This window comes from Charadrius vociferus, unplaced genomic scaffold, assembly GCF_000708025.1.
Source record: "Charadrius vociferus isolate BGI_N301 unplaced genomic scaffold, ASM70802v2 scaffold111, whole genome shotgun sequence".
Lineage (NCBI taxonomy): Eukaryota > Metazoa > Chordata > Aves > Charadriiformes > Charadriidae > Charadrius > Charadrius vociferus.
In genome coordinates this window covers 3754004-3767580 of record NW_009647046.1, presented here as the reverse complement: position 1 = coordinate 3767580, position 13577 = coordinate 3754004, and the positions used below count along the sequence as shown (strand labels likewise).

Below are 13577 nucleotides of genomic sequence, written 5' to 3'. Positions count from 1 at the left end.
CGGCAGCCGGGGGAGCCGGGTCAGCGCGGAGCACACGTGAGGGAGGGCTCAGGGCCGGGGAAGGCCCCGGGCCGGCGTGTCGCTCCTCCTCGCTACACGTGCGGCTTCGGGGGGGAGGAGGGGAAGGCACATGGCGTCCGCCGAAACACTCGGCTTTAAGCCCAGCCCCTTGCATAAGCTGTTGACTGTAATGGGTGGGGAAGGCTGCTCTGCTGCGGCTCCTGTGTGAGCTGTGGGGTTGGCTGCCTCAACTTTATGTAATGCTGGCGATCCCTGTGCTGTCTGCTTTGCTGTTAACTCCTTCCTCTCCCTGCAGGAGAAGGGGTTAGAAATGGCAGCTTTCATCATGGGGAAGCTTATCTTGCCCGGGGGGGCTTCTCAAAGCGCTCTGTCCCAGGAAAAATAAGACTGCGTGGCCCAAGCAGGCTGTGGATGCTTAGTAAAGTAGAGGAATGGGGAACCATGACTGTCTTTTCTGTAGCATGATCTGACACAGGTGAATAACATGAGACAGGTCTACTCGTGACCTTATGGTGTGGGGGAGGATGGTGATTTCCCTAATCACGGGAGAGAGGAATGACGCAAACTGGGATTTGTCTCATCCGAGATAGGTGGAGGAGGGGTCACTAGCAGACTGGGACTTTTTGTTTGTGTCGGACAGGGAGGAAGTAAGGTCAGAATCAGGTTAGGACATCACACAGTGTCAGGGGAACAGATGCAGGTCTGTGATTTGCCGTCTTGGGGACACAGAAAGGCAGTAATCAGATTGAGATTTTTATACAGGGGTCTGATGAGGAGCTCTGGGAGAGAGATGTGATACTAAGCCTGATTCAGCTGGAGCTGTTTTGGTTTTTTCCCATGGAGATGAATTAGTACGTGGAGTTTTGCTTTCTGGTGTGTTTTGGGATTTTGTTTATTTGTTTTTAATAACCCTTTGAGGGATGCATCAAGAGGAAGGTAGATGTATAAGGATTTCTGTATCTAAAGTGAAAGGCTATCCTGAGAAGAGGTAGTGAGATGCAGTTTGGTGTCATTTCCTTGTTTCTTCTGTGGTAGTGAGGCTGTGTTGTTTCACCATGTTTATTTTGTCTCCAGAATAATTGAGCTGAATGGCCACAAGCCACCCCTTACCTACAAGCGCTTCCAGGCCATCATCAGCCGTATGGAGCTCCCAAAGAAGCCAGTGAGCACCATAATGAGCCAGCAGATGGAAACGTGTAAAGTGGACATCCAGGAGAACCATGATGATGTGTATGGGGTCCCATCCCTGGAAGAGCTGGGTATGTGTTGAGAGTGAAGGCAAGGGTTAACTGTCAGCTGAAACGGGATCTAGTGAAACTGTTCCTGATGGCTGGCATGTGCCCAGGACAACTCTAGCTTTCTCATCTGACCTGGGCTGCCTCTAGCCATAGAGGCAGCCTAATGTTTTCAGCGAATGCTGGACCTTGTGGAAATAGGCTGCTCTCCCATGCACTACTGTCAATGCACAGTGTCCCCTTTAGCATTGCTCTGAAATGCTCTGCATCTGTCCTTATGTTCTCTGCTATACTGAGCATATAACCACTGTATCAGTGTCTCACGTCCTCACCAGCTGCTTTCCTCCTACTGCCGTCTCTGACACGTTGTGTAACAGACCTGAAGAGGTAAACTAACTGTGTACCAGGCTTAGATCATTTCATTCAGTTATTGCCAAGCAGCACCAATTTGGGAGCTTAGCAAGACAAAAGATATTACAGGAACTTCTTTCACTCATCCTACTATACCTGTACTTTTCTTGGAGGAGGATGAACAGAGAGCTGAGGCATAAGGAATGCAAGGCCTACATCAGGGAAGTGAATGTAAATGCAAGGGAAGAAAGGGTTAATGCAGAATACTGTCTGTGTGTGTGTGTGACTGGAGGCTCTATACCAGCTTTATAGGAGTATTGCCTTGTACCTTAAGGCAAAGTTTCTGCCCGTCATGTAAAAGCGGATGACTTCACAACAGGAGTATCCTAAGGGTTGCAGTCCTGGGTAGATCTGCTGCCTTTGTTGTCTGGCCTAATGCGAGACTGCCTGCGACCTTACACTGTTCTGCTTGCTCCAGGGGAGGCTTCTCTGTCAGGCCAGAGCAATGCAGGGTAACTGCATTATTACTTCCCCTTTTGCATCATTTCTTTGGCACTAATCCAGTGCCTTCCTCAGCACCCGCTTTCAACAGAATAGGAGCCTTACGAGGAGCAGCCAAGCTCTCTGGTGAGCTGCTGGTGTATACGGCAAGGTATTTTGTAAGGCAGAGCAGTGGAGCAGATGTTCCTTTGCCAGCTGCTATGGCCTTTGGAGCAGAGCCCTGTGGGTAGTGCTGACACACAAGAGAGAGTGCTGGCATATGAACGATAGGGAAAAGTCCCCAGAAGGCTGCCTGAAGCATTGTGGGGAGAGGCCCTTGTGTCATGAGCAGGCTTTCCCCATGTTTCCACATGATTTGCCTGCTGTAGGACTAAAGCAGCAGTGTTAATGCATTAATAACATGCTTAATCCCATTTATACCTTTTGTCTAGGCGTGGCTTCAAATCTTACAAAGTTCTTTCCCTCAGGCTTTCCTACGGATGGTCTTGCCCCTGCAGTTTGGCAAGGAGGGGAGACGGAAGCCTTGGCACGGCTGGATAAACACTTGGAAAGAAAGGTAACCCCTGTTATTTAAATGGTGACTCCTGTAGGCTGTGCCTCCACATGAAAAATGTTGAGTGTTGGGCATTGCTCTGTTTCCCTGCTCTTCCTGGCAACGATCACAGCATTCACCTCTGGAAGGGGTGTTTGGTATTGTTGGAGTACTCCTGTGATCTTGGGTTGTGTGTGGAGCAGGGAGCTCCTGGGCTTCCTCAGACCCAAAGAAGTAGAGCTACATATTAATTATGCTGCTGTTTGAAGTGTATAGCATTCTCTTCCTTGTTTCTACTCCTCAGTTTCCTTTAGAGGAGTGCAAACTTCGAAACTCTCGTTCTAAGTTGCTTAGTCCCTCCTGCACACTCCACACCATCACGTTTTGTCTTTAGCTCAGGTATTGGTGCGAGCACGTGCTCATAAAAGAATGCCTTCCCCTTGTACATCAGCCTCTTAATATGGTGTCTCACTGGCTGGCATTCCTTGAGCCCCTTGCTGAAATACTCAAATCTTTTCTGTGGGGCATGTGTTCTTGATTATAGTGCACAAGGAGAGCAATTTCAGAGCAATGAAAGATGGCCCAGCTGCAGAAGCATGACTCATTTTTAACCAGTTTGTATCTTTTTAACGCTGAGTATCTTGGTGGCAGTTGTAGAGATCAAAGCATAAATTCTTGTGCTGAAGGGGGAATAAACTGTCAACGTAATACTCCACAAAAAGGTCTGAATTTCCCTAGTTTTCTTGTTTAGTACGTGAACTGTGATAGGCATACCTGGACATAAACAAAAACAATTGCGCTAGCTTGCTAGGAGCTCCCAGGGTTATTAGCTCCTGCATGCAGAGCACATTCAGTCCTTTTTGTGGCCAATACGGACTAACTGCTTTAAATCCTGGAGTGAAAGTTTTGCATTTCTTGAATGGGGTGTGGGGGTTGGGATTGCCCACTTGAGACCTCTCTCTGTGGTGGTTGGAGGTGAATAGAAGAGAGACTGCTGTCAGACTTGAGTGGCCTCACCACCTGCACGAGGCCTACCCTTAGCAGTGTCCCGCAAATTTGAGGGTTTTTTGGCTCATTTCTCCTGAATATGTCTAGGCATGGGTTGCAAATTACGAAAGACCAAGGATGAACGCCAATTCATTGCTGGCCAGCCCTACAGGACTCAGTCCCTACCTGCGTTTTGGCTGCTTGTCCTGCCGCTTGTTTTACTATCGTCTCTGGGAGCTGTATAAGAAGGTAAGACAAAAGGTTTATCTGGAGAGCAAGCTGGTTGTGAGCATAGCATGATGCTGGTTCCCAGACAGTGTGCCAGAACAGCTGCAAAAGTTACTGTTGCCTCCCTTGCGTTTGACTGATGGGCTAAGCTTGTTGCTACACAGGAAGAGATTCTGGGGTGAGGAAAAGTGATTTTCCTGTATATAGGCAAGCAAACCTTAAATCTGCAGGCACCCTGTTCTTCAACCTGCACTCCTGTGTCATGAGCCACGTAGAGCTTTTTGGAGTTAGTTTTGAGTCATTCAAGTTTCTTATCAGTTTACCAAGTGAGCTAAAAGCAGCACTAACATTACTACCTGGGGTTTCTGGTGAAGGATGATCTGGAACTGATCTCCTTTATGGCAGTTGTCAGTAACTGACTTGGGAATTGTGTATAAATGCATGGGTGGCTTACAGCTCGGCTTAATGAAGCCAGTCTTCCCCTGCTTGTGAATACCCTTGTTTCTTCCTCCACAGGTAAAGCGGAACAGCACACCACCCCTCTCTCTGTACGGGCAGCTTCTGTGGCGGGAGTTTTTCTACACAGCAGCTACAAACAACCCGAAGTTTGATCGTATGGAGGGAAACCCCATCTGCATCCAGATCCCCTGGGACAGGAACCCTGAAGCCTTGGCAAAGTGGGCAGAGGGCAAGACAGGCTTCCCTTGGATCGATGCAATCATGACCCAACTGAGACAGGAAGGATGGATCCACCATCTGGCCAGGCACGCCGTGGCCTGCTTCCTGACCAGGGGCGACCTCTGGATCAGCTGGGAGTCAGGAGTCAGGGTGAGTCTGGCATTTCCAGAGGCTTGCAGGAGACCATAAGGAAAACAGTCTCCCTGGCACTCGCTGCAAGGATGGGCACACAGGTATGGCTTTTGCTTTGCAAGTAAAAGTTGTGTGGAAAAGAGGATTTGCTAGCGGGCTCTTGGCCTGCCAACAGCCTAACTTCTTTCTGACTTCTACCGTGAAGCTATGACAGTATGAAGACTTTCCAGTAACCGTAACTAAATGTTAATGGGACCCACTGGTAAATACAGACTGGGGTTTTGGGGGCTTTTTTTTTTTTTTTTTTTGTAAAAGTTCTCTCAGTCCATCTGTTTTCTTTGCAAGTTCAATGTCACTTTATAACTGGACCTTTTTCCTCATTGTATAATTCATCACCGTGCCGGTCAGGGAACGCTCCGTGACTGTGAAATCTGAGTCTAGAGTCTCTCAAGGAAAGAGGTAAAAGACCCTCCTCTTGGGCCATCTGAAGGGACAGACAGCTTGAACATACCTGGTGTACATATTGCCCTACACAAAAAGTGGAGGCAGGGGCATCTTGTCACAAAGCTGACAAAGCGCACCATAGCTGAAAGTGCATCATAGGGTCAGATGCTAAAAGCACAGCATCTTTGCATGGATGTGAGCAAGTTACTGCTGAAACCTATCTGTCTGTCAGTGCCAGTGTGCTCTGGGACCTTCAGAGGGGTTCTTCCTTCTTGCTTTGGTGCTTGTTGTTCTGTGGAGCATCGGCCTGCTTCCCACAGTTGGTGCTTTGCACTTGTTACGCCTCCCAGGTTAGGATCAATACTCAAGGCTTGCTGCAACACTGGGTAGTGATTTAGTCTGTAGTTGCGTGAGAGATAAGCCAGCACTTTATCAGCGTGAGCAGACAGTGCCTCCCTATGTGAAAGCGTCAGGAAGTGAGATATATTGACTCGCCAACTGGCTTCAGCCAGCAGATCGCCTCTTCGCTGCTTCTCTGGTTTCTAGGAGCTGTTCTCACAGCTCAGTGCCTGCTGTTTGAAATAGCATCTTGGGTCTTCCTGCCACAAAGTCCTGCCTGGGGAAGCTCTCACTGCCTTTTTCTTCACTTCCAATTGCTGCAGGTATTTGACGAACTGTTGCTGGATGCAGATTTCAGCGTAAATGCAGGCAGCTGGATGTGGCTTTCATGCAGTGCGTTCTTCCAGCAGTTCTTCCACTGTTACTGCCCCGTGGGCTTCGGACGTCGCACAGACCCCAGTGGTGACTACGTTAAGTAAGTGATGTGACTGCGGCTTCTTTCTTTCTTGATCTGTGAGCCTAAGTCATTCAGTAGCTGACAGGCGCATGGCGCTTTCTGTGCATTGTGAATACCAGGTTGCTGCAGTGGTGGTTGTGCATCTCTTTACTTGTGTTGCAGGAGGTATCTGCCCAAACTAAAGGGCTTCCCCTCACGATATATCTACGAACCATGGAACGCCCCAGAGTCTGTGCAGAAGGCAGCCAAGTGCATCATTGGGGTGGACTACCCCAAACCCATGGTGAACCATGCAGAGACCAGCCGACTGAACATCGAACGCATGAAGCAGATTTACCAGCAGCTGTCGCGCTACAGGGGCCTCTGTGAGTACCAATAATTGCAAAAGATTTTTGTCTTTAATAGGAGATAAAATGCTGGGAGTAGAGCTCGTGGTTTAAAATAGATAGCAGCTGACTCTCTAGCCAGTCCTTGTGAGAGGAAGCAGTCCCTGCCAGGTCTGCTCAGTCGGTTTCCAGGGAGAGCTCCATTGAGCTCTTGGACAGGTAAGAGTGGGGTTTGATTAGTTTTGAGAGCTGCTGATGGCATGGCAGCATCCATGTGCCACCAGTGGTCCAGTCTTCACTTCGGAAAAAACCTAGTCAGGGTATCCTAAAGAAATATGCTGCTAGATGACAGTGTCTGTCTGTGGCCAGCACTGGGAGAGCACAGCTCTGAACTCATCCTGCTTTGGTGTATGAATGTGCTGGTTGGTGATAAATAAGGTGTTTCCATGTGAAAGGGCTTCTCCTGCCTCAGGTGTATTTTGCTTCTTAACTGTGACCCCATGCCTCTCTCTAGGTTTACTGGCATCGGTCCCTTCATGTGTGGAAGATCTCAGTGGCCCAGTTGCAGACTCAGCTTCAGGGCAGGGCTGCAGCACCAGTACAGGTGAGTTGGAGCTATTTGTGAGCTTCTGAGAGAGTTTCATGTTGACTTAAAGGCTACGGGAAGGAGAGAGAGATCGTTTTCTAATAAGAAGAGGATGTGTAGCTAGGAAAACAGATGATATTTATCTTCCTTTAGGCTTTCTTCAGAAGTCCCCAGTGAGCCTTCATTCCTAAAAGGGCTGAAGAAGTGAATCTTTTATAGCCTGTATGGGATCATATGCAGCCACTTAAGGGCTAATCGGGTATAACTAAGCAGTCCGCCATCAGAGAATACTTTTTTGTTTGTTCTGGGAGACTTAATTATTTTGCTTTTAACAAAGTTTGGTTTTTTTCAAAAGTTTTCAAGGAGGCTTTGACAACATCTCTCTGTGCCTTGTGCACTGTGTTTTCTTTCTCCTAGGGTAGGGAGAAAGGGTAGGGTATATTTGTGAAGAGATCTAAAGGCAAGGGAAACATTGCAATCACTCTTCTTCCTCTACAGCGATGAGGCTGTCGCAAGCAGACCAGGCTTCTCCAAAGCGCAAACATGAGGGAGCAGAAGAGCTGTGCGCTGAAGAACTGTACAAACGAGCCAAAGTGACAGGTCTCCCCGCTCCAGAGATCCCTGGCAAGAGTTTATGATTGTGAGTAGTCCCTAGTGTGATCTGGCCTAAACTACCTTGTTCTGACAGCTAGCAAGACTCAGTCTTCCTTGCTCCCTGCATTTTAATGAACAAAATGGACTTTCTTGTGGAGGGAGATGGCTCCTAACTGTAACTCCATGGCCCTGTAATGTGGCAGTGGTCTGCCCTCTGGTTGTTTTGCTGTTGCTTGACAAGCTGTTAACTCAGCTGTCCAGCAGAGAGCAGTACCCTGTTACTAGAACAATCAGAGATCACATTTGTTCGTGGGTTTGCTCTGGTGAGGCTGCTTGTCCTTCCACAGAGTGTGTTTGTAGGCAGATTTGGAGATGTGGTGAGGGTATGGGCTGGAGTCGAGTCATCTGCCCGACCGGCTCCAGATCCCGTGAGGGAAGGAGCTGGTCACGTGTTCTGGGATCTTTTCAGCATGAGGGGGAGGTCAAGGCAAATTCTCTCTTTTGCTTTCTCCTACAGCCAGCAACAAGCACCTTGCAAGTGAAGAGTGAGAGTGCTGAAGAGGTGACCAGAGGAGTAGGGACTGCTGCCACAGAGGGAACGGAACTTGTGATCCGCAACAGAAAATATGGGGTCTCATATAAATGTGTAATTCCAATAGCTGCCACAAAAGGGCACTACATTACTTGCGCTTGGGAATATTTGGCTTTCTGGTCTCCAGAGAGACAAATATGCCTCTTCTCATCCATGGCCAAAATCTGCCTACATTTAAGGGGGGCAAGAGGCTTCTGTCAGCTTGTTCGCTCCCTCACTCCCAGGTGTATCTTTCTTTTCTGACAACGGATCAGTGCATATGACGATGCATTGATGTAAGGAGCAGCATCTGCGCATCTCAAAGTGTAAACATCCTTTCTCATCACTAGTATTAGGCAGTGAGGTGCACTGATTAGTTCAAATTATAGAAAAAGTTGAGAAGGAAGCTGCTACAATGTCAAAAATAGAGTACCCATCCTACAAGAGAACAGGAAAATCTCAGTATTTATTTTGTTAGGGTAGACTGATGGGGACATAAATGCTTTCTGAGTAAATCAAGGTGGTAGCCATGTGGGATGGAAACAAAATGAAGGACAACTGTAGCACAAGAACAAAGAGATGTAAACTGTCTATACACTTGAAAGGCACTTAAAACTTCCCCAGCAGAAGCAGCTCACTGCTGCAAGGTGAGCCATAGTGCTGTTGTCTGGAACGGGCAGCTTCAGAGCAGTTTCACATCTCGGGGGAGGGACTTGGAGAGAAGGGGAAACTCTTCAGAGAATAAGATCATGCCTTGATGTGGGTAAAGCAGTCTCCCAGAAGCTTGTTGGCCCAAACAATAAGGGAGCTACACCTGGGCCCTGCACTCTGCAGCATTTCCTTCCCTGAGTGAGCGTACTCTCCAGTGGAGTGGGTGGTGTCTGGTGTGTAGCCTGTGGAGCGCCTCATACTGATAGGGGGTGTATTACACATCAGCTCCTTGAAGAGAGTCTTCCTCGGGCTCAGTCCGTTGTCCGTTCTGTGTGGATGTTTGCTCTTTCCTGTAGTGGCGTCTGTGTTTTGAGTTTCTACACAGTGTACTCCCGTACCTCATACCCTGCACGCTGTTCCTTCTTGCCATTTGCATTCACGCTGGCGCTTTGTAGTCTAGCAGGACAGTTGTGTAGCTTTCCTGGCTCTTAACCACACACTGCTTGGCCTGTTCCCGTTACGTGTCATTTCAACAAGGTGCTGGCAGAGCACCTCTGCTTGCCTTCCCACCTCTTCTGCAGCACTACCGCCCTTGTGAGGGTAGCACTGTAGAAGAGCCTCTTTTGGCCATTTTCAGGAGGGATTAGATCAAGTAGCTAATCCTGTGCAATGAGCTGCTGTTGGCACTGTTTTCCTTTGCTGTCCAAAACGTTTCATCCCCACCTGGCACTGATAGCGTGGGGTTATATGTGAAGCTTGTGCAATTAACAGCTCGGGGAGCACAGGAGTTGTCTCCTACTCTGACTGGGGTAATTTGATTCAGTTTTGGAGCCCATGTTCGAACCCAGAGCAATGGGGCTGCAAATAGAAACTGTCGGAAATGTGTCTGGGAAACCTGGAGTGGTTGAATTGGGTGTGTGAGTTAATTTATTGAATAGCTGTGTAACCTTTCCTTCCCACTCATCTCCATGGGGCATTGATCCTAGATTCCTTTTCCCAAGGGAATCCATTAGGCACGCTGACCAAGTAAACAAGAGTCGCTTTTCCTGCCCTCACTTTCTTCTGAACTGCTGTATATATAGTTTATATATACATAGAGTCTGCCTGATGGATAATCCAGTAATCAACAGGTTTTGTCTCCTTCAGTCTGACCCAGACCTTACTCCCACTGTCTTGAAGGTAGAAAGGTATAAAGAAAGAGAGACCTCGCCCTCCCCCCCATCTTCTGCTGCAGAAGGAAGAAAGGGGAAAGACATGCACTTTGTACACTTAGGTTACAGAAATTGTGAATTCTGTCATTTGGAGAGTTTCATGCTTAGGCAATGGTCTGTAAATATGACTTTTTTTTTTTTTATATATATATATATAAATGTCTTTAACCCACTCCTTGCTGTCATCCAAATTATTTCATTTGGTAAGTAGCATTTTTTGGGAACAGATCCATGGGGGTAAGGAGCCCAAGGGGAGGGCAAGCAAAATCTGTGATCTCTTCGAAGGCTTTGTGGGTGAGGGGGAAACCACGTTTGCACGATTCCTGTCAGTACCTGTGATGGGGATGGTGTCACCTGGAAGAGCTGCAGTTCAGGTAGTAAAACTGGGAAGGGCACAGAGAAATACAAGGCCAGCCGAAGGTGAGGGAAAAACTTTCAGCAAGAAACCTCTTCAGTAGGCTGGGATTCATCCACTGATCTCTTTTTCACAGTTGAAATGATAAAGGTGGGTAAAACTGCATGACGAAGTGGAGTATGTTCGATTAAACTACAAGATGGCATATTCAGCAAGGCTGCATCTTCCTTACGTAGATGCTTTTGTCACAAGCTCTTCCAAAATTGTGGGTGTCTGAGTTCAAAAAGGCTTGACCAGTTCACGGGAAAGGAAAAAATCTATCGATAATCATTAGTGAAGATACCCTCTTTGTTTCAGGAAGGAGCAGAGGATTGCTGGAGGCTGAGATAACACAGGAAGGAAGCATCATGAAACGGGTAGCGGGTTGGGGATTTCCATTTCCTGGGATCACAGCTGTTTTCTGTGGGCTCAGGTGGCAATGTCTGACCTGGTACAAGCACCCCCAAAGCAGGCATAGAGTAGGTTCTTTGCCTGGGAAGGGAGAGCAGTTTGAGTGTGATGCTGTGAGAGTAGTGGCTTTCGGGATGTTCCCCAGGGTGGTGTGGAGGCTCCTTGTGACTGAGAGCGTGGGCGCTGGGGCAGAGAAGGGCTACAGAGCTGTGGACAATGTTCACATTGTTCAACATGGGTCTTCTCTTGGTGACTAAGCCTTTTCTCTTGCAATTCTTCAGCAGAGTCATGAGCCAATACCAACTACACCATGACTTAGCAGCGTAGTAACTAGCTAGGGACAGTTGGAGTCAAGTTCTGCTTGTGCATTATGCCATCCTCCTCGGTGCTCCTGGGTAGACCCGGTTACTGGAGCTTCTTTTGTCTTTGGAGATTTACATGAGGTACCTTTTTTTTTTTCTTCGTAAGACTAGGAAGTGCAAGTAGCCGTGCGATTTCTCAACAGGGCTGGTCTAGAACAGCAGTGCTGGAGCCTTGGCCTCAGCCGGGTATGTTCGGACAGTGCCAGGCCAAACACCAGCTAAGCGATTATTACAAAATATCCAGAAAAGGCACAATCCTAAAACATTTTGTGTGAATAAGCGTTTAAAATTTGGAGCTTAATTTGTCGGGCAAGTTTGATACGCAAAAGGCAGTTTTTGAAGCTGCAAGTTAGGGTGTTTCAAAGACATGCTGGAGGTAAAAGGGCATGTCTGGGCTACAGGGAGGGCAACGTGTGCAGTGCGTTGGCCAATGGAGTGAGGGTGAGGTCAAGGTTCATGCTATTGCTGAGCTGCTCTCTTGTCTCCAGCACGGACATCGTGGGCTCAAGGAAGCAACATTTTAGTGCTTGAGTGGCTCTCAGGGGACAAAAACCTTTTTGAAAATTGCAGCCTGTGCCTTGGAAGATGAAGAGGCAGGATGATGGTAAACTGGGTCTGGCTTTCTTGACCCAGAGTGTAAGAACGTAAATTAAACCTGGAGAGGTCAGGTTTGAGGTTCCTTCTCCGTGCTGGCCGGTACATCTGTTCTCCCTGTTAAAGGAATGATGGTGGTGTGGCTAAGGATGGAAACAGGCTAGACTTGGACTTCTAGCAGAGTGAGTGCCCGCTCCGTGTGCTGGTGATTGGGGAAATTCCCTTCCGCCACGTTGCTTCCATCTGCACAAAGAAGGAGCTGGGGTGGCTTCAGGAGGGGCTGGCTGGAAGATGTGAATGTAGAAAGCACACCTGGATACGAAGGGATGGAGCCAGAGCCATGGCCGCTGGGGCAGAGGGGGAAACTGGAGCAGTGAGAAGGATTGTGACAGAAAGAGCGCAGTGTGCTATTCTGGTGTTAACTGCATCTAGGGGGAGAGGGAATACCTTGGGGTGGACCAGCTGGTTCAGGCAGGGGAGAGAAGCAGGAAAACCTCTCTCAGCACACAACCTTTCCTCAGGTTTAACTTCAGGCTGAGAACAGTCACTCTGAAGTGAACCTGATCGTCAGTTGGGCAATTTGAAAGAGACAAAAAAGACAGCAGGTACCATGTGAGCAGAGACACGGGCTAGGACAGAAGTGTAGTCTCTTTTGTGGGACATGTACATGCACGTCCCTCTGGGAGCACTCTCCCAGAGACCATGGGCTCTACCTTGCATATGAGCAGATAGATCTGACCAGCAGTAGCGCAGCCGGAAGGACCAAAGCGGGTCTCCTGCCAGGCTCACCTGAGCCAGGACTGGGATGAAGGGCCTGATGACCAGACCCAGAGGGAGCTTTTGGTGCTTGGATTCCCAACGTGAGGTGAGACCTGCTGGTGGTGATCTGGCTGCAGGAGGAGGGGGCAACCTTACCTTCTGCCCCAGGTCAGAGGACAAACCACAGCCATGCTGCAGAGGAATCGTGTTTTGGTAGTGGGGGGTTTTGCTTTAAGATGGAGTTGTATCAAAGCTCCCCTAGACCCTGAATGGATGCTGGTGACTCTCTCACAGGTCCTGCCTGTAAGACAGTTCAGTCTGTGTAACCAAACTGTGAAGGGGACACCTACCCCCCTCAGGAGGCTGCTCCAGGGGTACCTGTATGTGGTGACCCTGTGGGTGTGTGCTTGTTTCCACGCTGGCCCGGGAGTAACATCTCTTTTGAGTTTGTCTGGCAGGAGATCAAGACTCCCGAGGGAGAGCAGGGCTGTGTGCCTTGAAGGGCTCTGCTTGCTCTTCTCTGGAGGAGCAGCTGACGTCCTGGGTCTTGGCCAAGAGCTAATACCATTGCCTCAATGACAGTCAGCGCTGTGGTTTGAGAAACGCTGATGGGATCTGCTGTATCTTTAAAGTTTGAACTGCTAAAGCAGTGCCACCCACCCCATCCAGGACTGTCCCAGACAGTAACCGGGAGCAAGGTGGGCATGCAGGGAATACGAAAAGTTCTCCTGTTCAGGTACAGGAGTGGCCTTGGGACCTGAAAATACCGATGCTGTCCACTTCTGTGCGCAGCACGACCTGTGTGGGTTTATGAGACAGCCGACAAAGCATGGGGAGGAGAGGCAGGGGAGAGAAATCTGCTCCCTGGGACACAGCTGGATGCAAGACTGGGTCTGCCTCTTCTGGGGAGGGACCTGCAACCTCGATATGTGGGGGGATTTTTTCCCCCCTTGTGCCTGCAGAACGCGTGTAAGCTGCTCTTTTAATTCCCCTTGCTGTGCTTGCAGCCCTGGCAAGCTTCAACAGGGGCAGGGTTTGTGCTGGGGCTGCCAGACCTGTTGCCAACCAGCGCTGCAAACCTGCGGTGGGTGGGAAAGCGCAGCCTGATTATTTTTTTTATTGGGTAGTTGGGGTGAAGGTGTAGGGGAGTAGGCCTAGTAGATTGATTGTGAGGAGGAATATTATTAGTGATGTTAGGATTAAGGCTCATTTA

At 48.8% G+C, this 13577-nt stretch overlaps 1 protein-coding gene across 1 annotated transcript in view; it reads left to right on the top strand.

Moving 5' to 3' along the window:
- Positions 1-8209, top strand: part of CRY2 (cryptochrome circadian clock 2) — an 18989-nt gene extending 10780 nt beyond the window's left edge. The window contains exons 4-12 of the mRNA XM_009895713.1: positions 1096-1280; positions 2576-2664; positions 3736-3876; positions 4372-4683; positions 5772-5923; positions 6068-6270; positions 6746-6835; positions 7316-7457; positions 7929-8209. Coding sequence (XP_009894015.1) covers positions 1096-1280; positions 2576-2664; positions 3736-3876; positions 4372-4683; positions 5772-5923; positions 6068-6270; positions 6746-6835; positions 7316-7455 — 1312 coding nt within the window. The 3' untranslated portion in view covers positions 7456-7457; positions 7929-8209. The remainder of the gene's footprint in view (positions 1-1095; positions 1281-2575; positions 2665-3735; positions 3877-4371; positions 4684-5771; positions 5924-6067; positions 6271-6745; positions 6836-7315; positions 7458-7928) is intronic.
- The last annotated feature ends 5368 nt before the right edge of the window (positions 8210-13577 follow it).